The sequence below is a fragment of the Podarcis cretensis genome (genome assembly GCF_951804945.1).
Source record: "Podarcis cretensis genome assembly, chromosome: 2".
In the NCBI taxonomy this organism is placed as follows: Eukaryota; Metazoa; Chordata; class Lepidosauria; order Squamata; family Lacertidae; genus Podarcis; species Podarcis cretensis.
This window is the reverse complement of record NC_137171.1, coordinates 114,622,671-114,646,644: the sequence shown is the minus strand read 5'-3', so window position 1 is coordinate 114,646,644 and position 23,974 is coordinate 114,622,671. Positions and strand designations below refer to the sequence as shown.

At 46.3% G+C, this 23,974-nt stretch overlaps 1 protein-coding gene across 1 annotated transcript; it reads left to right on the top strand.

Moving 5' to 3' along the window:
- Window positions 1–1,901: 1,901 nt before the first annotated feature.
- Window positions 1,902–22,339, top strand: NEU1 (neuraminidase 1). Its single transcript, XM_079963780.1, has 6 exons — window positions 1,902–2,158; window positions 13,469–13,661; window positions 15,829–16,091; window positions 17,641–17,826; window positions 18,867–19,086; window positions 21,633–22,339. The coding sequence occupies exons 1-6, from the start codon at window positions 2,033–2,035 to the stop codon at window positions 21,851–21,853; spliced, it is 1,209 nt and encodes a 402-aa protein (XP_079819906.1). The 5' UTR covers window positions 1,902–2,032; the 3' UTR covers window positions 21,854–22,339.
- Window positions 22,340–23,974: the final 1,635 nt, after the last annotated feature.

Below are 23,974 nucleotides of genomic sequence, written 5' to 3'. Positions count from 1 at the left end.
GTAAGTTTGAAGACTTTCAGATAAATATATCCTGTTATTTTCTACGTTTCTCAGAGATAGCAACTGAAAATAATATTAATTAATTACATGCGTTGAATCAAATTAAATCAAATTAAAAACTCTAAGGCAGCATATAATCATATGATTCCTCACCTACGTGTGGGTAGATTAATGTGTATCTTGAGCTTTTCTATGCGTTTTCAATTTGGAAGTGAGCCCGTTACCTTTTATATGCACTTAAAGGTGGCGCTGTGGGTTAAACCACAGAGCCTAGGACTTGCCAATCAGAAGGTCGGTGGTTCGAATCCCCGCGACGGGGTGAGCTCCCGCTGCTCGGTCCCTGCTCCTGCCAACCTAGCAGTTTGAAAGCACATCAAAGTGCAAGTAGATAAATAGGTACGGCTCCGGCGGGAAGGTAAACGGCGTTTCCGTGTGCTGCTCTGGTTCGCCAGAAGCGGCTTAGTCATGCTGGCCACCGGCTCCCTCGGCCAATAAAGCGAGATGAGCGCCGCAACCCCAGAGTCGGTCACGACGGGACCTAATGGTCAGGGGTCCCTTTACCTTTAAAGGGGTAGATGAGATCCCCTAGATCTTCCAGTGCACTGGCATTAATTTGCTTTGTACAGTGCAAGCAGCTATCCTTCCTGCCTAGAGGAGCCCAATAACATCTGTCAGGCAGGAAGTGGCCTCCTGTTTGGTCAGACTACTTGTCTTTTGAGCCCAGTATTTAGATACTCACTCTCTCCTGCAATGGACTAGATGCCTCTAGATTCCAACTCTATGATTCTGTTGGTGGCTCTCTAGCCCGCCAGTGGAAGGTCTTCCACATCACAACTGACCTGCTCCTTGTAGGTGGAGATGCCAGTCTAAATCTGGGGTGTTCTGCCCTGTTAAGCCTATGCCCTGTGACCGAGCTAAAATAAGACTCTTCACCCATGGAAACTGACCCAAAAACTCTCTCTGATTAGATGTTCAGTCTGGTCCCTTCTGCTTCAACATAGATTGTGTCTCTCTTTGCATATCTACAGTACATACATACGGAATCAGGATTCAAAATGACCTTAACAAATGGGACAACTGGGACCAAACTAAGAAAATAAATGTCAATAGGAAGAAGAAGAAGAATTTGGACTTGATATCCCGCTTTATCACTTCAGCTTCGAGAACACTGTCCAACCATCTCGTCCTCTGTCGTCCCCTTCTCCTTGTGCCCTCCATGTTTCCCAGCATCAGGGTCTTTTCCAGGGAGTCTTCTTTATGGTCCAGCTCTCACTTCCATACATCACTACTGGGAAAATCATGGCTTTAACTATACGGACCTTTGTTGGCAAGGTGTTGTCTCTGCTTTTTAAGATGCTGTCTAGGTTTGTGATTGCTTTTCTCCCAAGAAGCAGGCGTCTTTTAATTTCGTGACTGCTGTCACCATCTGCAGTGATCATGGAGCCCAAGAAAGTAAAATCTCCCACTGCCTCCATTTCTTCCCCTTCTATTTGCCAGGAGGTGATGGGACTAGTGGGCACGATCTTCGATTTTTTGATGTTGAGCTTCACACCTAATATAGCTGCCCGCAATGAATATGTTTCCTTTCCCCTCACCCGCAAACCATTTCTCAGGACATGCATTTGGGACGTTTCGGTTCCTCGATCCTCTCCAGCACCGCCTCGCTTGAGCTCGCTTCCTCTCGTTTTAGTCCTGTCCCTTTAAGAAGCCGGCAAGTGGGCGGAGCTAGAATCCCTATTTTTATTTTTTTTTTTATAAATATGTTTGTTTTCTGAAAAAATAGAATGGGCGTCTCTAACCTGGCTTCCCTCCCTATCTCTACGGTATTTAAGGTCATTGCATGGTCACGTGCTGCCTTTGAAGCCGGCCTTCCGCGTTCCATTCTCCAAAGCCAGCCAATCAGAGGGCGGCTGGCGGCCCGGGAGTTCCCTCGGGTTGCTACTGTTTAAACCCAACATTCGGTCCCAGCGGCGCGCTTAAAGGGGAAGCGGCCCTGGTGGATGCGGAAGAGGGGATCCTGACGGCCGAAGCAATGGGTGCTAGACGTGATCCCCGGAGGAGATCCCACCCTTGGGCCAGGCCGGGTTTCTGCCTACGGCCGCTGCTGTTTCTGGGGCTCTGCTGCTGGGAGACGCGCGGGGTGGCCACCCCTGATCAGGTACGATTGGAAATGTCCCGGGGGGGGTGTCTTTGTCTTGTCTTCCCCCCAATCTGCTCCCCAGCCTCATAACCTCACAGAACTGGAAGGCTTAGCTGGGGCAAGTCGTTGGGCCATCAGACCCACTGAACCCAACCGGCCTCAGGACCGGATGGAAAGCTTTGGAGGCCCTAAACACTTTAAAAATATATATATTATGGTGTGTCTCCACCCTATATGGAAGTAAAAAAGCAAAATAAAATCAGTGCTAGAAACGGGGGGGGGGGGGGGGATGCGGAGTATAAGGAAGATCTGATTTCCCACCCTCCTGCCATGTTGACCTACTTCAATGCCTTTTCTGAAATATCAAGTGTCTAATTCTTTCCAAAAGAAATAATTTTATACATACATATATATATATATATATATATATATATATATGGCATGCCCCTGCTTTGCTGATGCCCTAAGCACATGCTTATTCTACCTTTTGGGTAGTGGTGGTGGTTGTCAAATATTTATTTATGCCCTGCCTTTTCCCTGCTGAAGACTCAAGATGACTTACAGATAAAAGAAGAATAGCTAAAATCATAAAGCAATACTTTAAAACGGCAATACTTTAAAAAAATTAATAGAATTAAAACTCTGTGTGTGTATTAGTTTTTTTGCGGTGGTTCCCCCCTTTTGGAAGGCTTTTCCCAAGGTTGCCTTTATTATGAAAACATTCCTGTAGAACCAGGCCTTTGGATAATTAAGCAATCTATGGCCTTTTTGTTTGTTTGTTACTATGTTCTGCATTTCCAAGTTTTTATATTGTAAACGGCCCGGTGATCCTTGAATGTGATCTATTGCGTTGAGATTGCAGGGGGTTGGACTGAATGACCCTATGATTATTAAGAACATTCGGACAATCAGAATAAAAATAGCACAGTGGCAGCCCCCCCCCCCAATTAATAGCAGCCACTAATCCAGCTCTTCCCCCTGCATATAGCCAGTTAAGGTGAAAGCAAGACTGTAATGGCATCTCTGTGTCGCTCCATATTGTTGGACTTATACCTCCAGTTGTTCCTGATCATGGGCCATGCTGGTCATAGTTTGAGTGCAGCAGTATCGAAAGGGCCACAGATTCCCCACCCCTGAATCAAGACATTTGATGGTGCCAGATGCTGCCTATTTTTGTTTCCGCATTTATAAGCCGTGTTTCCTCCCAGGAACTCAAAGCAGCATACATGGTTCTTCTCCCGCCTTCCCTCCCCCAAGTTTATCCTCACACAACGTTCTTGCAAAGTAGGCTAGGCTGAGAGAGAGTGACTCGATGAACACACAAGACGTAACCGGCTGTGTTCTTAGATAAATAAGGTATACTATTCCTTTTAGGGACGCAGGTGGTGCTGTGGGTTAAAGCCTCAGCACCTAGGACTTGCCGATCGAAAGGTCGGCGGTTCGAATCCCCGCGGCGGGGTGCGCTCCCGCTGCTCGGTCCCAGCGCCTGCCAACCTAGCAGTTCGAAAGCACCTTCGGGTGCAAGTAGATAAATAGGGACCGCTTACCAGCGGGAAGGTAAATGGCGTTTCCGTGTGCGGCTCTGGCTCGCCAGAGCAGCGATGTCACGCTGGCCACGTGACCCGGAAGTGTCTCCGGACAGCGCTGGCCCCTGGCCTCTTAAGTGAGATGGGCGCACAACCCCAGAGTCTGTCAAGACTGGCCCGTACGGGCAGGGGTACCTTTACCTTTACCTATTCCTTTTATCAAATCACAAATTTCAATAGAAGTAACTCATAAAGTTCAACAAACGAACTGTGGAAGACCCAGTGGATCAGATCATTCTCTAGTCAGTTCATGCCTAAGGTCCATCTGTGTAATAGTGTCTATTCCACCTGTCTGTTCACAAGGTCCAAACAATCCACAGATCCACAGAATCCTTTCGCAGAGTCTAAAGACAAGGATTTCCGGAATATTGGCCTTGTTTCGCCGTCCTGGGCTTCATCAGTAGTTAAAGCTCATACAGTGGTAGCTCAGGTTACATATGCTTCAGGTTACATATGCTTCAGGTTACATACTCCGCTAACTCAGAAATAGTGCTTCAGGTTAAGAACTTTGCTTCAGGTTGAGAACAGAAATCGTGCTCCAGCGGCGCAGCAGCAGGAGGCCCCATTAGCTAAAGTGGTGCTTCAGGTTAAGAACAGTTTCAGGTTAAGTAAGGACCTCCGGAACGAATTAAGTACTTAACCCGAGGTACCACTGTATGTGATACTATAGGACAGTGAATCTTATGGCATAGTAGTAGCTGCGATCTTATGTTCTGTATACATGCGTCTTGTTCTTTTAGCTCAGGTAGCCTCCCGTCGAGCTGACCCCAACCTTGGCTGCATTGCTCCCCAGGTACGCTGGCAGTCTTCCGAAGTGCCAAACAGATGTCAGAACAGTGCCACGTAGATGTTCCCAGTTACTGCAACTGGGGTGGGCAGATTTCCAAAATTAAAACTTAAACAAACAACACACCGTCGCTGCAGACTCTGTCGTTCCTCTTCCCCTGCTTTCTCGGCAACAAATAGGATATGAGCCTGCAACAAAATGTTGCTGTATATGGGGTGCTTCTCTTCAGGGTTCCACACGCAACGGACCTGTCTGTACTAGACACTCAAACCAGTATTATACCACTTTAAACCGTCATGGCTTCCCTCAAGGAATTCTGGGAAGTGTAGTTTGTTACAAGTGCTGGGAGTTGATAGGAGAATCCCTGTTCTCCTCTGGGAGCTGCAATGTCCGGAGTGGTTTAACCAAGCCTGCTGATAATTCCCTGTTTCACCATTTTGGCTACCTATGCACTGACACTCAGAAAAAAGCCAAATTGCGGTTACCATAAAAGACGATGATGCTAACACTCTGCAAGTTTTCACAAATGGAAATGGGGACAGGATATTTCGCAATACCTTAAGGAGTGGGGTGGGATAGTGTTTTGTTTGTTATTATGCAGGGGTTTTTCCCCAGTTTTTATACCATAAACCAAAAGGGACGCGGGTGGCGCTTTGGTCTAAAACACTGAGCCTAGGACTTGCCAATCAGAAGGTTGGTGGTTCGAATCCCCGAGACGGGGTGAGCTCCCGTTGCTCGGTCCCTGCTCCTGCCAACCTAGCAGTTCAAAAGCACGTCAAAGTGCAAGTAGATAAATAGGTACCGCTCTGGCGGGAAGGTAAACAGCGTTTCCACATGACCCGGAAGCTGTACGCCGGCTCCCTCGGCCAGTAAAGCGAGATGAGCGCTGCAACCCCAGAGTCGGCCATGACTGGACCTAATGGTCAGGGGTCCCTTTACCCTTTATACCATAAACTGCCCTGCGATCCACAGATGAAGGGGCTGCATATGAATTTAGTTAATTAATTAATTAGCATAATGCACAACTAAGTTCCAGTGACTTGCATGAGAACGGTTAACCGCGTGCCTAGCTTGGCAGCCCAGCAGATCGTGATCACAGACAAGAATCTGGGCTGTGAAATCAAATCACTCTTATGTGCTGCTTGCCTTATCAGGCTTCTGTCAAAGAAAGCTATTCAGCCAAGGCGCAAAGCATTGAGGAATAACTTGTTTATGCCAGTTAGATTTAATGTGGCTTAAAAAATTGGAGTTGTGTGTGCTATCATAAGGCAATAGGCGTGGGAATGGGGATGAATAACTTTAAGAAACAACAACCATACAGTGGTACCTCAGGTTAAGTACCGTATTTTTTGCTCTATAAGACTCACTTTTTCCCTCCTAAAAAGTAAGGGGAAATGTCTGTGCATCTTATGGAGCGAATGCAGGCTGCGCAGCTATCCCAGAAGCCAGAACAGCAAGAGGGATTGCTGCTTTCACTGCACAGCGATCCCTCTTGCTGTTCTGGCTTTTGAGATTCAGAATATTTTTTTCTTGTTTTCCTCCTCAAAAACTAGATGTGTCTTGTGGTCTGCATCTTATAGAGCGAAAAATACAGTACTTAATTCGTTCCGGAGGTCCGTTCTTAACCTGAAACTGTTCTTAACCTGAAGCACCACTTTAGCTAATGGGGCCTCCTGCTGCCGCCGCGCTGCCGGAGCACAATTTCTGTTCTCATCCTGAAGCAAAGTTCTTAACCTGAAGCACTATTTCTGGCTTAGCGGAGTCTGTAACCTGAAGCGTATGTAACCTGAGGTACCACTGTATTGGCAGGCAAATTCTGTCCTTCGACGAAGCATGGAAGCCCTACTGTCTTATCTGGGGTGGTCAATACCTTTGTTGTAAACGTACAAAAACTTGGTCAGGATCCAGCCACAGTAAAGCATTTTGCAGCCCCACTGATTCCGAACAGGAAAATCACGGGTTTAACTTGCTCATATCAGCAACCGCAGAATGCACACGAGCTGAGCGTTGGCTGGACGTCTCATGGAAATATCTGGAGCTGTCTTATACAGAGAGTCAGACCGTTGTTCCATGTAACTCAGTATTTCCTACTCGGACTGGCAGCAGCTCTCCAGGGTTTCAGGCAGGGAGTCTGAGTCTGGATTGAACCCGAGACCTCACTACCCGGAAGCTACAGCTCCTCCCACCTCATGCTGCCCTTTCAGATTTCCCAGAAGGGAGCTCAGAGGGCAGGACTGCAAAATGACAATATTTTCAAGGTTCAAAGGTCCTTTGGTCAAGAAGGCAGTTCTGCACGTGCTGCAGAGGGAGGCGAAGGGCAGAGGGGGCTCATCAGCCTGGGAAAGAGAACTCTGGCCCTTGTAATAAACAAAAATCTGCCCTTATTCCCTTATGGGGAACCGAAGAGCCCTTATAGAGTCCTTTGCAGGTTCTCCATCAGTCGGAGGAAAGAACAGAGGCCAAGCAGAGAATACTGAGAAGCAAAGCAGCTCGTAAGCCTGATCTTTATTAAAGCTGTTGCAACAGGGTGCTCCCCTCACACGCAGGAGAGCGGAGGAGGACCCAGAACAAAGGTGTGCCCACCCTTATATAGACATTTTAAATTGCCCGCCCTGGAGTCCAAGACCACCCCCAGAAACATCATGCATACATCGCAGAAAGGGCTGTCTACAACAGAAATCTGAGTGCCTTGTTTATCTCCTGTCTGGCAGGTTACCTGTTAATGGTCACTAGATTGGATACCCTGGGGAGCCTGGCCAGTCTTTTGTCATGACAAATACTTAGTTCCTGAGCCAGGTCACAGGCTCACCCTATTCATACACCCTATTCATACACCCTATTCATACACATACCCTTAAGACCGGATTTGTGAAGGAGGAGACAATAGGGAGGCTTTTCCATTTTCCTTCGGCCTTACAGAGAAATATTTGAGGTCAATTTGGGAGGGACAAAATGGTTTCAGGACTTTTTCTGTGGGGTTTCAGACATGTGGTTCATATATGCAGTTATGAATATTTATCTTTAAATTTTTTATTTCACCCTAAACCTCCACTCCCCTTCATGGATCACTGCCTTCACCTTGCCAACAAAGGTCCGTATAGTTAAAGCTATGGTTTTCCCAGTAGTGATGTATGGAAGTGAGAGCTGGACCATAAAGAAGACTGATCGCCAAAGAATTGATGCTTTTGAATTATGGTACTGGAGGAGACCCTTGAGAGTCCCATGGACTGCAAGAAGATCAAACCTCTCCATTCTGAAGGAAATCAGCCCTGAGTGCTCACTGGAAGGACAGATCCTGAAGCTGAGGCTCCAATACTTTGGCCACCTCATGAGAAGAGAAGACTCCCTGGAAAAGACCCTGATGTTGGGAAAGATGGAGGGCACAAGGAGAAGGGGACGACAGAGGACGAGATGGCTGGACAGTGTTCTCAAAGCTACCAGCATGAGTTTGACCAAACTGCGGGAGGCAGTGGAAGACAGGAGTGCCTGGCGTGCTCTGGTCCAGGGGGTCACGAAGAGTCGGACACGACTAAACAACAACAAAACCTCCACTGCCTTGTGGGAGATCTTTGGGAGAAGAAAAGACTTAAGGAGTAAACCTTACACAAATCCAGAGGGGAGTCCCTAAGACAGTTGAATGGCACCTTGTACGCCTCCTTCCAGCAACTCCTGCAGCCAAACGTCTTGCTCTGCTTTCCTTTGGACCACATCAGCGAGGTCGAAAGAGGAGCCTTGTCGTCTGGGCAGCCCAAGTCCTCCATACTTGTGCCCAGGGAGGTCCCTTTGGTCCTGGGAATGCAGTGGTTTGACTTCACCCCCGGAGGCACACTCCATTGTGTCTTGAAACAGATGAATGCCCTCACTCTCTGCTCCTCCCTTGAAAAGCATGTTGGGGGAACAGGCTTATCAAGAACTCTCTCCCCTGACATTGAACTTGACACATTCCAGGTTCAGGCAGGGAAGAGGCCGATTTAGTCAAAGGACGCACACAGAGAGAGAGATGTGGGCTCACTTGAAGCGTGACAATCAAGGACGCAGAGCGCTTGCCTCCTAGCTTCATTGCCGATGACTCATCAGCACCTCTGATCACATGCCTGGCAGAAAACAGCAATTGTGGGATGGAAAATAGCAGGGAAATGGCACAGGATGTGTAAGAAGGCGTGGAAAGCTTCACATGTGTTAGCACACTGTACCCTCGGCTAAATCTTTCAATGTTGCATTTTAATTTTGTTTTTAAGTTGTAATCATTCAACTTGTTTTTATTATTGCTTGTAAGCCGCTCTGAGCCCGGCCTTGGCTGGGGAGGGCATAAATAAAAATTATTATTATTATTATTATTATTAAAGCAAGAGGTGCTTTGCTCTACATTTTAAAATGTGCGTTGACGTTTTAATAAATTTTATTTATACCCCGCCCTCCCCAGCTGAGACCGGGCTCAGAGCGGCTTACAAGCAATAATAAAAACAAGTTGAATGATTACAACTTAAAAACAACTTAAAAACAAAATGCCCCTCCTCAGGGCAGCTAACACCAGGTATAAAAACAATTGGTTAACATACAACTTAAAAACTAGATTAAAATACAGTGGTACCTTGGGTTACATACACTTCAGGTTACAGATTCTGCTAACCCAGAAATAGTACCTCGGGTTAAGAACTTTGCTTCAGGATGAGAACGGAAATCATGCTCCGGCGGCAGCGGGAGACCCCATTAGCTAAAGTGGTGCTTCAGGTTAAGAACAGTTTCAGGTTAAGAACAGACCTCCAGAACGAATTAAGTTCTTCACCCGAGGTACCACTGTACAACATTAAAATGCAGCCTCATTTCAGTAGAAACTCAAATCAAAAACTTTTTGGGGATGAAAATGTCAAATCTTCACCAACGCCAACTATCCAGACTGGTCGTACGTGGGCCAGAAAAAAGCCAGGGAAGTCCCCAAATAGGAGTTCCATCACAGAAGGAGAAAAGAAAAAAGAAAGAGGGGGAGGGAATCAAATTGGCTCTCAGCCAAAGGCCAGGCGGAACAACTCTGTCTTACAGACCCTGCAGAAAGAAATCAGATCCTGCAGGGCCCTGGTCTCATGAGGCAGAGCGTTCCACCAGGCCGGAGCCAGTGTTGAAAAGGCCCTGGCTCTAGTTGAGGCTGATCTGACATCCTTAGGGCCCGGGACTTCTAGGGTGTTGCTATTTATGGACCTTAAAGTCCTCTGCAGGGCATATCAGGAGAGGCCGTCCCGTAGGTATGAGGGTCCTAGGCCGTTAGTGCTGTCCCGCCCCATGCTTGGTTTATGATCGTAGAATCGCAGAGTTCAAAGGGACCCTGAGCATCATCTAGTCCAGCCCCCTGCTATGCAGGAATATGCAGCTGGTCCATACAGAGATTGAACCTGCAACACTGACATTATCAGCACCGTGCTCTAGCCACCTCAAGCCAATTTTATGTTGTGAAGTGCCCAAAAACTGCAGAGGAAGGATGGTATACACACTGAAATAGTAATACCAATATGTATTCACAGGCATGCCTCGGCAGTGGACATATAACGCAACCGTTACGGTTGGGAGACAAGTTTAAAGGCATTTGCTTTTTTATTTTTTCATATATATAATTTTTATTAAATTTTCTGTTTTCCAATTTAAAATACTTATTTTCCATCCTTAAGATATCAATGACTTCCCTTCTTCTCTTCCCATGGTTCATTTTGCATACCATAAATCCCTGCATATTTTACAAAATCTCTACCAATCGGTTTTCCGTCATTGCATCCATCAAAACTTGTTCACGTTGTTGAATTTATCTTAACGCTGCCAGCGTTTTCAGCTGTACACAATTATTTCTCATATATTCAATAAACATTTTCCAATCTTCTTTAAACATATGTTCTTCCTGTTCTCTTATTCTATATGTTAAATCTGCGAGTTGTGATATTCTGTCAGCTTAAGTTGCCATTCTTTGGTTGGGACCTCGCTCGTTTTCCATTTTGGGGCTAACGAAACACGGGCCGCTGTAGTGGCATACATAAATAACCTTTTTTGACACCTGGGAATTTCAATCTGAATTATCCCCAACAGAAAGGACTCTGGTTTTGGGGGGAAAGTACTTTTAAACAATTTTTTCAATTCATTTTGGATCATTTCCCAATACTTTTACAAGTCCACCACATATGAGATAACCTTCCCTCCACCTCTTTACATCTCCGGGACTTACCTGATTCAGTCTTATACATCTTAACAATCCTGTTGTTGTTGTTCTTTAGTCCTTTAGTCGTGTCCGCCTCTTCGTGGCCCCATGGACCAGAGCACGCCAGGCACTCCTGTCTTCCACTGCCTCCCGCAGTTTGGTCAAACTCATGCTGATAGCTTTGAGAACACTGTCCAACCATCTCGTCCTCTGCCGTCCCCTTCTCCTTGTGCCCTCCATCTTTCCCAACGTCAGGGTCTTTTCCAGGGAGTCTTCTCTTCTCATGAGGTGGCCAAGGTATTGGAGCCTCAGCTTCACGATCTGTCCTTCCAGTGAGCCCTCAGGGCTGATTTCCTTCAGAATAGATGTTTGATCTTCTTGCAGTCCATGGGACTCTCAAAAGTCTCCTCCAGCACCATAATTCAAAAGCATCAATTCTTTGGCGATCAGCCTTCTTTATGGTCCAGCTCTCACTTCCATACATCACTACTGGGAAAGCCATAGCTTTAACTATACGGACCTTTGTTGGCAAGGTGATGTCTCTGCTTTTAAAAAGACTACTCGGAGTTAAATACCATCTGTGACTCATTTTCAGGTAGTTCCCCTTCAAAGAATAAACTTCAAGTCACTTTCCCAGAGTTTTCCCCAGAGGTTAAAATCTATACTGTGTCCTGTATCTATTGCCCGGTGTGTCACTGAGGCCTTAACAAGCTCGTCTTTTGTTTCCCAGTCTAATAGCAAATTATACATTTTAGACAAAAGTTGCTCTTTGGTTTTAAGGTTTTAAGGCATGTCCCTGCCTCCCACCACATCCTAGCACCCTGGGGCGAGGCATTGAACCGTTTCAGGGTTGTATTGTTTCTTGGCTATTTCTCCTCTGTTAAAACAAAAAAATTCCTTCCAGTAGCACCTTAAAGACCAACTAAGTCAGTTCTTGGTATGAGCTTTCGTGTGCATGCATGTGTGTATCGTGTGCATGTGTGTATCTGAAGAAGTGACTATGGCAGACCAACACGGCTACCTATCTGTAACTCTCCTCTGTTAAGTTGTGGGTGAACATATCAGACGACACAGCAATTCTTCAAACAGCTCTTGTTTATTCACAGGCCAGAACAGAACTGAACTGAAGGGTTCAGTCAGCCTGCTTATATAGAGCTCCAGTACAACGTAACTGTAACAATTTTCTAAAACTATCCAATCACTGAACGTCACTTTTGATCCCTTATTTGCATAACTATCTACAGTATCCCCCTGCTGGCCCAGGGTGAGAACTTCAGTACATAACACCCTCATTCTCGCTTTGTTTTTGTTTGTTTTTTTAGAAAATATTTATTAATTTTTACATAGACAAATATACATAACATATAATACAAAAAACAATACAAATGAATAAAAACAATAGAGTAAGAAAAGAGAAACAAGCATAAACAAATACAATATATTACATTTACATAACAAATTAAAATATGTAACTTCCAACAATTCTCATTATACTACTTATATTATCTGTATTCCTTGCACAGATTCAAATTATTTTATTTTGTATATAGATATGTGATCCACTATTATATTTTAAATAATTCTATTTAAATCACTCTATTTCTGCAAGAATCTTATTGTTCGTACAGTACATTTTCAAGTATTCTTTAAATCTTTTCCATTCCCTAAATACCTTTTGGTTTGACATGCCTCTAATTTTTCCAGACAATTTTGCTAGTTGCAGGTATTCTATCATAAGAATTTGCCACTCTGTAATCGTTGGTAAGATTTCATTTTTCCAGTTTCTTGCCACTATTATTCTGGCTGCCGTAACTGCGTACATAAACAATGGTCATATATATATATCCATCCATTGGTAGTATTCCTAATAGAAAAATTTCTGGGTTTTTTTTAGAAATGTAAATTTGAATAATTTTTTTAATCCACTGTAAACAAATTCTCGCTTTGATTGGGAGAAGCTTATAGGGGTCAAAACCTCGCTTTTGCAAATGGCTGTGTTGTCGTTTGATAGGAATTTTGAAGTCTTAGATATATGGTAATGTTCATAAGCGTACCAACCAAGCACATACATAGATCAGCACAGGAAGACCAACCTGGAACCATTTTGATTCCTAAACTGAGCAAATGTTTTCTCTGCAAGGTCAAAGTGGGAAACCTCCCCATTGTCTCTTTCCTCACAAATCCTGTCTTAGGGGCACATTTAAGATATGAATAGGGTGTGAGCCTGTGACCTGGCCCAGGAACTAAGTATTTATCATTGAAAAAGACTGGCCAGGCTCCCCAGGCAATCCAATCAAGTGACCTGCCAGACAGGAGAAAAACAACATTCAAATTTCTGTTTTAGACCGCATTTTCTGTGATGTAGGTTTGATGTATCTGAGGGGTGGTCTTAGGTTACACCCCTTCTGTGATGTATGTATGTATGATGTTTCTGGGGGTGGTCTTGATCTACAGGGTGGCAATTTCAAAAGTCTTTATAAGGCCTTGCGCGCCATTTTTCTGGGTTCCTCCTCCTTTCTTGCAGGTGAGGGGAGCACCCTGTTGCAACAGATCAATGAAGATCAGGCTTACTAGCTGCTTTGCTTCTCAATATTCTCTGGTTGGCCTCTGTTATCTTCTCCTACCAATGGGGAACCTATGTAGGGACACTATATGGGCTCTTGGATACCCCATAAGGGAAAAGGGCAATTTTTGTTTACAACAGTCGGTTCCTGCGTGGGACACTGGAAAAGCCCGTTCTCCCTCGAAAATCCCTCCTGCGTTTTGTGTCTCGGCAGGTGAAGCCCATGATCACGATGGAGCAGCTGCTTTGGGTGAGTGGCAGCGTCATTGGGGAGGTGAACACCTTCAGAGTCCCTCTCATCGCGGCGACGCCACACGGCACCCTCTTAGCCTTCTCCGAAGCCAGGAAGCACTCTGCCTCCGACACCGGGGCTAAGTTTATAGCCCTCCGCAGGTCGCTGGACAAAGGTTTGAGGGGAGCAAGGCCTGTGGGGAGGGGGTTGGAAGAAAAGGGTGTCCACAGACCCCTGAGGAGCTGAAAGTGCTGGAGCACAATTTCAGGGGTGGGCTCCTTAATTTTGTGTGTGTGTTTTAAGGGAAGCCACCTGCTTATAATTTTTTTTTTATTTACTGCATTTATATCCCACTTTTCCCCTCCAAAAACAGCATAACTGGTGCTCCCCTCCTCTGTTAATCGTTGTTGTTGTTGTTGTTGTTACAGTGGACCCTCGGGTTACTTTACAACAACAACAACTTATTATTTATACCCCGCCCATCTGGCTGGGTTTCCCAGCCACTCTGGGCGGCTTCCAACAGAGTATTAAAATACAATACCCTATTAAACATTAAAAGCTTCCCTAAACAGGGCTGCCTTCAGATGTCTTCTAAAAGTCTGGTAGTTGTTTTTCTCTTTGACATCTGGTGGGAGGGCGTTCCATAGGGCGGGTGCCACTACCGAGAAGGCCCTCTGCCTGGTTCCCTGTAGCTTGGCTTCTCGCAGCGAGGGAACCGCCAGAAGGCCCTCGGCGCTGGACCTCAGTGTTCGGGCAGAAGCGCTCTGCTCGCTTTGCACATGCACAGAAGCCCTCTATCCCGCTGCGCATGTGCAGAAGCGGCGCCTCATGTTGCAGACTTTTCAGGGTACATAAGGACCCCCGGAATGAATTAAGTTCATATCCGGAGGGTCCACTGTATAATTTTATTAATTGAATTAATATACCACCCTATACCTGGGGGTCTCAGGGTGGTTCACAGAATAAAATCAAGATATAAAACCACAAAATACATAATAAAAATAAAAACAACACCCCAATAACCCCCCCAACAAAACCACATTTTAATAGGGCATAGGATGTTAATCAAATCAACCAAAGGTTAAAAAAGAATGTTTTTGCCTGGCAGATAAAGGTGTATAATGAAGGCACCAGGTGAACCTCTCTGGGGGGAGCATTCCACAGATGGGGAGCCACTGCTGAGAAGGCCCTGTATTCGTGTTGCCACCCTACGGACCTCTCGAGGAGGAGGCACATGAAGAAGGGCCTCAGAAGATGATCTCAGGGTCCGGGTAGGTTCATATGGAAAGAGGCGGTCCTTGAGGTATCGCGGTCCTGAACCGTTTAAGGCTTTATAGGTCAAAATCAGCACTTTGAATTGGGCCTGGAAACTGATGAGTAGGCAGTGCAGTCGGACCAGGATCAGTATATCTGAAGGAGCATCTCCACCCCCATCGTTCTGCCCGGACACTGAGGTCCAGCGCCGAGAGCCTTCTGGCGGTTCCCTCGCTGCGAGAAGCCAAGTTACAGGGAACCAGGCAGAGGGCCTTCTCGGTGGTAGCACCTGCTCTGTGGAACGCCCTCACACCAGATGTCAAAGAGAAAAACAACTACCAGACTTTTAGAAGATATCTGAAGACAGCCCTGTTTAGGAAAGCTTTTAATGTTTACCAGACCACTGTATTTTAATACTTTGTTGGAAGCCGCCCAGAGTGGCTGGGGAAACCCAGCCAGATGGGCGGGGTATAAATAATAAATTATTATTATTATTACTATTACTATTATTATTATTATTATATGCTCAAACCGTCTTGGTCCCTACAACGACCCTGTGAGGTAGGTTAAGAGGCAGCGACTGGCTCAAGGTCACCCAGGGAGCTTCATAGCCAAGCGGGGATTCGAACCCTGATCTCCCAGGTCCTCAGTCACAGCCTCTTAACCCACCTCACTTTAAGGTCCGTTGTAGGGATTAGTGGAGGGCGGGTGAACCATGTACTCCTTGGAGAAACATTTGGGATATAAATGCCACAAATAAGCCCTTCTGCTTAGCTGCTTAAGAAAGCCGGGGGGCCAAGGCGGATGGAGAAATCAGAGATCTCCACGTGGTCACAATTGGGCCCACACCAGTCACAAAATGTGCTTGGCTAATTTCTAGATCTGCCGTGAAAGCTTATACCAGTGTCTGCCAACCTGGCGCCGCTCAGGGGCTTTGGACTACAACGACACCTACCGGCACCCAGCCTGCACGGAAACTTCTGGAAGGCGCGAAGTTAGCGAAGGCAGGCTCACGCCTCACACGTGCCAGAGTTTTGTGCGGCGCCTCAGGCGCGTTTCTCATAATAATGCCGGCCTGTCTCTTCCAGGCGCTACCTGGACGCCGACTTCCTTCATAGTTGACGACGGTTCCCTGAAAGATGGCCTCAACCTGGGAGCGGTTGTGGTGGACTCTGAAAAGGACATGGTGTTCCTGGTTTATACGCTCTGCGCTCACTACAACCAATGCCCCACGGCCAGCACCATGATCATTCGCAGCCGCGACGACGGCATCACATGGAGCATCCCCCGGAACCTCTCTGAGGACATTGGCACAACCATGTTTGCCCCGGGACCAGGCTATGGCATTCAGGTAAGCGGCCTTTAAAGCCCTAAACGGCCTCGGTCCAGTATACCTGAAGAAGCATCTCCACCCCCAGACACTGAGGTCCAACTCTGAGGGCCTTCTGGCGGTTCCCTCTCTGTGAAAAGTGAAATTTCAGGGAACCAGGCAGAGGGCCTTCTCGGTAGTGGCCCCCGCCCTGTGGAACGCCCTCCCTTCAGATGTCAATGAAATAAACATCTATCTGACTTTTAGAAGGCATCTAGGGAAGTTTTTAAGGTTTGATGTCTCACTGTGTTTTTATTTTAAAAATTAAAAAAAAAAATCCAGTAGCACCTTAGAGACCAACTAAGCTCGTTCTGGGTATAAGCCTTCGTGTGCATGCACACTTCTCCAAATGCACAGATACACTTCTTCAGATGTTTTTATATTTTGCTGTAAGCTGTACAGAGCGGCTGGGGAAACCCCAGCAAATAAATAAATCGTAGTTATTATAATAATATGAATGACAGTTTTATGGGTGGTGTTTTGAGGGAGGGAGGGAGGGAGGGAGGGAGGAGGGAGGGAGAGAGAAGGAGAAAGAAAGAAAGAAAGAAAGAAAGAAAGAAAGAGAAAGAAAGACAGTAGTTAGTTAATTTTTTGTTAATTTTTATTTTGGGACTTTTACATACATTACATTATCTCCTTCCAATTTTTAAATTTCCCATACAATTTTTCCTTCCCCTCCCCCATATCCATTGGAAGGGTTCAAACAATTACCGTCAGCCACGGGCAGAGCGTCTTTAGTTCCCACCGGATGTCTTTGTTAATTTAATAACCATGGTTTTGTGTCTTCCATGATTCCACAGGTATGGAGTGTGCTTTATCCAACAGTTTAATTTAGGTTGTAAACCACGTTGAGATTTTCCCTTTTTTTTAAAAAAAAAAAATACACAGTGGCACAGAGACAATTTAAATTAATTAAATACAGTGGTGCCTCGCAAGACGCAAAGAATCCGTTCCGCGAGTCTCTTCGTCTTGCGGTTTTTTCATCTTGCGAAGCAACCCTATTAGCGGCTTAGCGGATTAGCGCTATTAGCGGATTAGCGGCTTAGAAAAAGGGGGGGGAGCGAAAAAAATCGCAAGACTCGCAAGACGTTTTCGTCTTGCAAAGCAAGCCCATAGAGAAATTCATCTTGCGAAGTGCCTCGAAAAACGGAAAACCCTTTCATCTAGCGGGTTTTTCGTCTTGTGAGGCATTCGTCTTGCGGGGCACCACTGTAAATAAATACTAAATGTTCAGCTTCTGGAGAATCTCAACTTTTGTTTAACAAAAGGGCAAGTTCCTAAGACCTCATTGCTACTGGAGATATGCGCAACAACCCATGTCAAGGCTTGCTAAACTCTTAAGAGCCTGGAGGGTGGCGGGGGTTGGGTCAGTTTGTGGCTACGTGTTGCTGCTTCCACTCAGCGCTACCGCTAGTAGCCAGGAAACAAGGCTATAGAAACCTCATCCAGAGAACTGAAGCAGTGCCGTGCGCATGCAAGAATAATTGCAGGGAATAGACCTAATTCCCACTCGGTCACCTCTGCCTTTCAGAAACGTTATGAGCCCAAGAAGGGGCGATTGATCGTTTGTGGCCACGGGACACTTTTGCAGGACGGGATCTCGTGCCTCCTCAGTGACGACCACGGCTTAAACTGGCGATACGGGCGGCAGCCCTTGCATGGGATCCCTTATGGAAAGATGAAGCAGCGCAGCGACTTCAATCCCGATGAATGCCAGGTGGGTGTGATCCTGAGCTTGAGGGTTTGCTACAATCCTGCAAGCGGCAGGGACGAAACAAGCTGCGAGTTTCGTCACTGTGTCGTTTGGAAGCCCTGGCTGTGGTAAGCAGAATTGCGGAATTGTAGATTTGGAAGGGACCCCCAGATTCATCTAGTCCCGACCCCCTGGAAAAAGCCTTGAATCGATTCACAACCACAATAAAAGTGTGGCAACATACCTTCTCTCAGTGTTCTCTTTCCGAAGCTAAGCATAACCAGTTTTAGCATCTGTTTTTAATAATGTTAAACAGTGCGAAGGAAGCGTTCCTAAGAACCTTCCCTGGAGATCTTTGGATAAAGGGTGGTATGTAAAATGGTGTATAAATAAAGTAATCAATTATTACTGCAATGTGCTCTACGTGGGGCTACCTTTGAAGGTGACCCGGAAACTACAACTAATCCAGAAAGCGGCAGCTAGACTGGTGACTGGGAGCGGCCGCCGAGACCACATAACACCGGTCTTGAAAGACCTGCATTGGCTCCCAGTATGTTTCTGAGCACAATTGGTGTTGATCTTTAAAGCCCTAAATGGCCTCGGTCCAGTATATCTGAAGGAGCGTCTCCACCCCCATCGTTCTGCCCGGACACTGAGGTCCAGCACCAAGGGCATACTGGCGGTTCCCTCATTGCGAGAGGCCAAGTTACAGAGAACCAGGCAGAGGACCTTCTTGGTAGTGGCACCCGCCCTGTGGAACACCCTCCCACCAGATGTCAAAGAGAACAACAACTACCAGACTCTTAGAAGACATCTGAAGACAGCCCTGTTTAGGGAAGCTTTTAATGTTTGATGGACTACTGTATTTTAATATTTTGTTGGAAGCTTCCCAGAGTGGCTGGGGAAACCCAGCCAGATGGGCGGGATATTAATAAATAAATAAATAAATAATAGGGGAGTGGAGCACGTGGAGTGGAGCCCTCAGAACAGAGCTAGGAAACGTTCTGATTCCCTTCAAAATCTGCCCTCCTCTCACCTTCCCTCCCCAAATTACCTCCTTGCAGCCCTACGAGCTTCCTGACGGCTCCGTGGTGATCAACGCCAGGAACCAGAACTTTTACCACTGCAGTTGCCGCATTGTGGTTCGCAGCTATGACGCCTGCGACACCCTCCCTCTGGAGAATGTGACGTTTGACGACACCTTGGTGGACCCTGCAGTGGCCGCCGGAGCCCTTGTCAAATCCGGCCTCGTCTTCTTCAGCAACCCGGCCCATGAAACGCGGCGTGAGTGAGGGGGAATCTGTGTGTCACAGGGAGAGAATGGGCTCCATGTGGCTGGAAGAGGGGTGGCTTCTGGCAGACAACACGGCAGGCTCAGTTCGTGGGCTGGGACAACTGTTTCCAGCCTCTGCTACAAAGCTGATGGTGCAACTAGTCCTCCCAGGTTGAGCCTCTTAGGCTTGCCGATCAGAAGGTCGGCGGTTTGAATCCCTGTTACGGGGTGAGCTCCCGTTGCTCTGCCCCAGCTCCTGCCAACCTAGCAGTTCGAAAGCACGCCAGTGCAAGTAGATAAATAGGTACAGGTGAGGCAGGAAGGTAAACGGCGTTTCTGGTTTCCGTCACGGTGTCCTGTTGTGCCAAAAGCTGTTTAGTTCTGCTGGCCACATGACCCGGAAAGCTGTCTGTGGACAAACGCCGGCTCCCTCAACCTGAAGGTGGAGATGAGCACCACAACCTCATAGTCACCTTTGACTGGACTTAACCAGCCTTTACCTTTACCTTTACTTTATAACCGCTGCACTTCTAAATTGAAGAATGCTCTTGGCTGAAAGAACGCAAGATTTGACAAGAGCCAAGAAAAGAAACTTCACCGCAGCCCTTTTATTATTGTTATTTCTTAAATTTGTATACTGCCCTTCATCTGTAGATCTTGGAGCGGTTCACAACATAAAATCACAATACAGTGGTACCTCGGGTTAAGGTCCGTTCTTAACCTGAATCTGTTCTTAACCTGAGGTACCACTTCAGCTAATGGGGCCTCCCACTGCCGCCTCACGATTTCTGTTTTCATCCTGAGGTAAAGTTCTTAACCTGAGGTACTATTTCTGGGTTAGCGGAGTCTGTAACAACCTGAAGTGTCTGTAACCCGAGGTACCACTGTATAAAAAACACAAAATACATAACAAAAACAAAACCACTAATCCCCCCCCCCCCATTCCTGGAACACATTTAAAAGGTCACTTGATTTTTGCCATGCATTTTTTTTTAGAAATCAAATTATTATTTTCATTTTTGATTATTTTTATTATATTCATTGGATTTCCAATAATAAAAATAATTTTATTATTTGTATACTGCCCATCTGTCTGGGTTGCCCCAGCTACTCTGGGCAGCTCCCAACAGAATATTAAGAACCCGATAAAACCAAAGCCATTTCACTACAATGGTATGTTTTGTGTGTTCCGTTAACTTGTTGTTGTGTAGTTGAATAGCTGCTATCATTGCAGTGCCATCCGCGTGCACATGTTACTTCACTCCTTTAGTTCTTCATAAAGAGTTAGGTGCCTGACTCCAAGGCACTTGAAATCTAATACAGTGGTGCCCCGCAAGACAAACGCCTCACAAGACGGAAAACCCGCTAGACGAAAGGGTTTTCCGTTTTGGAGGCGCTTCGCAAAACGAATTTCCCTATGGGCTTGCTTCGCAAGATGAAAATGTCTTGCGAGTTCCTGCGGGTTTCCCCCCCCTTTTTTCCCCCTTTTCCTAAGCCGCTTATCAGCTGATCTGCTAAAAGCCACTAAACCGCTAATAGCGCTAATCCGCTAAGCTGTCAATGGGCTTGCTTCGCAAGACAAAAAAAACCGCTATACGAAGAGCCTCACGGAACAGATTAATTTTGTCTTGCGAGGCACCACTGTACAAGGAGGAACATAATGAAGGTAAGGACAGGAATGAGGAAATCTTACTGTAGCATGGCCAATACATTCTTGTATTGTTTATACATTTTATGCCTTAGTATTGGCTGTGATTGTGGTTAAACAAAATAGCTTTGTGTCTTCTCCCAAATAGCTTGGAGCAGGGTTTCCCAAACTTGGGTCTCCGGCTGTTGTTGGACTACAGCTCCCATCATCCCTAGCTATCAGGAATGATGGGAACTGTAGTCCAAAAAACAGCCGCAAACCCAAATTTGGGACACCCTTGCTTGGAGAGCTCAAGCCTCCCGCCTCATGGGAATAAGAGGTTGAGGTCCTGTCGTGTGAGGGGGTGTTTACTAGCTTGCTTTGCTTTTGTTGATTATATATTTTGTTTCTTCCTTTTGTATTTTTATGTTGTGAACTGCCCTGTGATCTCTAGATGAAGAGTGTCGTATAAACATAATGGATAAATAAGCAAAATAATAATAATACTAATAATAATAATAATAATAATAATAATAATAACAACAACAACAACAATAACAATAACAACAATAACAACAACAACAACAACAACTTATTATTTATACCCTGCCCATCTGGCTGGGTTTCCCCAGCCACTCCGGGCAGCTTCCAACAGAATATTAAAAACATTAAAAACTTCCCTAAACAGGGCTGCCTTCAGATGTCTTCTAAAAGTCAGATACTTGTTTTCTGCCTGGTTCCCTGTAACCTCACTTCTCACAGTGAGGGAACTGCCTGAAGGCCCTCAGAGCTGGACCTCAGTGTCCGGGTTAAACAATGGGGGTGGAGACGCTCCTTCAGGTATACAAAATCAGCCCGAGGCCTGGTTGATGAGGAACCTTTTCGTCAGGTGAACACGACCTTACTTTCTCTTTCTCCCCTCTGGCCTAGGGGTGAACATGACGCTACGTTGGAGCTTCACCAACGGTTCTTCGTGGTGGAAGGAGCCCCTGCAGATCTGGAGCGGCGCCAGCGGTTACTCCTCGATGACGTCCCTGGACGGGGCTGGCCCGGAAGATGCTCACAGCCTCTTCATCATCTATGAGAAGGGGCGCTTCAAGTACACCGAGAGCGTCTCCGTGGTCAAGATCAGCATCAACGGGGAGCTCTGACCGCACTTTCGGGCCCTCGGCCGTCCCCTCTCCCCTTGTGCCTTGTAGTCACACTTGAAGCTCTGCGACTGCTGGGTTAGGATAGAAGGGAATTCGTGGGGAGAAATCAGCAACGTTGGGTGGGAGGGCTCGGGGCAGCGATTCAAAGGGCATTTGGCAGAAAAATACACTCTACAAGCCTTCCTAGTGGGCACTGCAGGCCCAAGCCATTCCTTTCCCCACAGTGACCTTGGGGCTGCCGTTCTACCTCAGAAACACTCCTGATTTCAGATGCTGCTATTGAATTTCTGGGTGGGTGGAGGTTGCGAAGGCGAGGGGTGGGGATGGGGTGGGTTGGAGAGAGGAAGACTGATGATGACGAAAGCAGACTGATGAAGAAGCACACGGTTAATATACATTGGTTTGTTTTCTAAGTGGGATCAACCGGAAAGAGGAAAGCCGGGAAGTTTCGCGACGAATTAATAAATTAATTGATGCACCTTTAAACCTATCGTCTCCGTCAAATTTTAAAATTTTATTTCTTGTGAGAAGGAGCACCCCAAAACTGGATGTAAACAGCCAGCCAGATACCCCTGGAAGTTCACAAGCTGGCCACTTCCTGTCGTTCAACCCCGGCATCCATAACTTGAAACCTGGGCCTCCCGTTTATCCATCGGAACGTACAGTAGTACCTTGGTTTACAACCACAATCCGTTCCAGAGGTCTGGTTCCGGGTCATGTGGCCAGCATGACTAAGCCGCTTCTGGCGAACCAGAGCAGCACACGGAAACGCCGTTCACCTTCCCGCCAGAGCGGTACCTATTTATCTACTTGCACTCTGATGTGCTTTCGAACTGCTAGGTTGGCAGGAGCAGGGACCGAGCAACGGGAGCTCACCCCGTCACGGGGATTCAAACCACTGACGTTCTGATCGGCAAGTCCTAGGCTCTGTGGTTTAACCCACAACCAAGGTACCACTGTATAATAAAACCGAGCAATCAATCCGTTCTGTGATAAACTGCCTCTGACCATGGAACCTCGTGGTGTATGGCCACAGAAAGACCGATAGATACATTTATCGAGCCTGATCCCTTTACAAAAGCCATCTAAGCTACATTGCCAGGATCAAACCAGCATGACATAGCTCCTGGTGTTATTTTACTGATGATGTCAATTACAGGGCCTCCGTATAGCAGGCTGGTACTCCTCACTATCCCTTGAAGCAGATAAATGTGTAACTTTGCCTACAGAACAGGTAACAGGAGGTATGGCAGGGTAGTTAAGCGTTAACTGTTTCCTGAGCTCTTTTCAACAATCTTAACTTACGTCATCGAGGCCAATTCCTGGAACAAAGGCAGCACGCCAACAAGGACACACTGTCCTGATGCCTCACGCTTTAATCAGCAGCTATGTCGAATTTAAAGTTTTAACTGATTTTACCAAATCAGCTAGTTTTAACCGGTAGAATTGCCGTGAAGCACACTTGCAATTTTTTTTTGGTTCTGGTGAAACAAGACATTGTGGACGTCCAACAAAGCTGAATGATTCCGGACAAAGGAACCGGAAGTGCTTCCATAATTAAACTATGGAACAAGTTTCCACAGGACATAACCACGGCCACAAACCTGGACGTCTTTCAAAGAGGATTAACAAATTGTTTATTAAATAGAAACGGGCACCTACAATTCTGATACCTTGCTGAAAACATTTTTGTTTTGCCACCTGGTTGTTTTAGAGGAGTCGTTTGGTTCTGTGTTGTTCCTTTGTCCTGCGTTTTATGATCTTATAACTGAACGACGTTTTCATTTTTTATTGGACGCTGCCATTAATAGATTTACGAGCTGGCAGTTTATGAGTACTCTTAAGAAATAAATACAATAAATAAACTTTTATATCGGACTTCCTTCTGATCCTAGAACTTAAGTGGATGAGCAGGCAGCGTTGGGGCAAAGGTCAGTCTTGCAGTCCTTGGAAATGAAAAGGCGGCAGTTTCAGGCGTCCGGTTTATTGAGACTGCGCCTTTCTTGATTTGTGCTTCAGCAGGCGCTGTGGGTTAAACCACAGAGCCTAGGACTTGCTGATCAGAAGGTCGGTGGTTCGAATCCCAGTGATGGGGTGAGCTCCCGTTGCTCGGTCCCTGCT

Bases quoted from the DNA above. Each gene is read 5' to 3' on its own strand.
- NEU1 (XM_079963780.1), top strand. From the start codon at position 2,033: ATGGGTGCTAGACGTGATCCCCGGAGGAGATCCCACCCTTGGGCCAGG. The intron at 13,662-15,828 runs GTTTGAGGGGAG...TGTCTCTTCCAG, and splicing joins CCGCAGGTCGCTGGACAAAG to GCGCTACCTGGACGCCGACT. The intron at 17,827-18,866 runs GTGGGTGTGATC...ACCTCCTTGCAG, and splicing joins TCAATCCCGATGAATGCCAG to CCCTACGAGCTTCCTGACGG.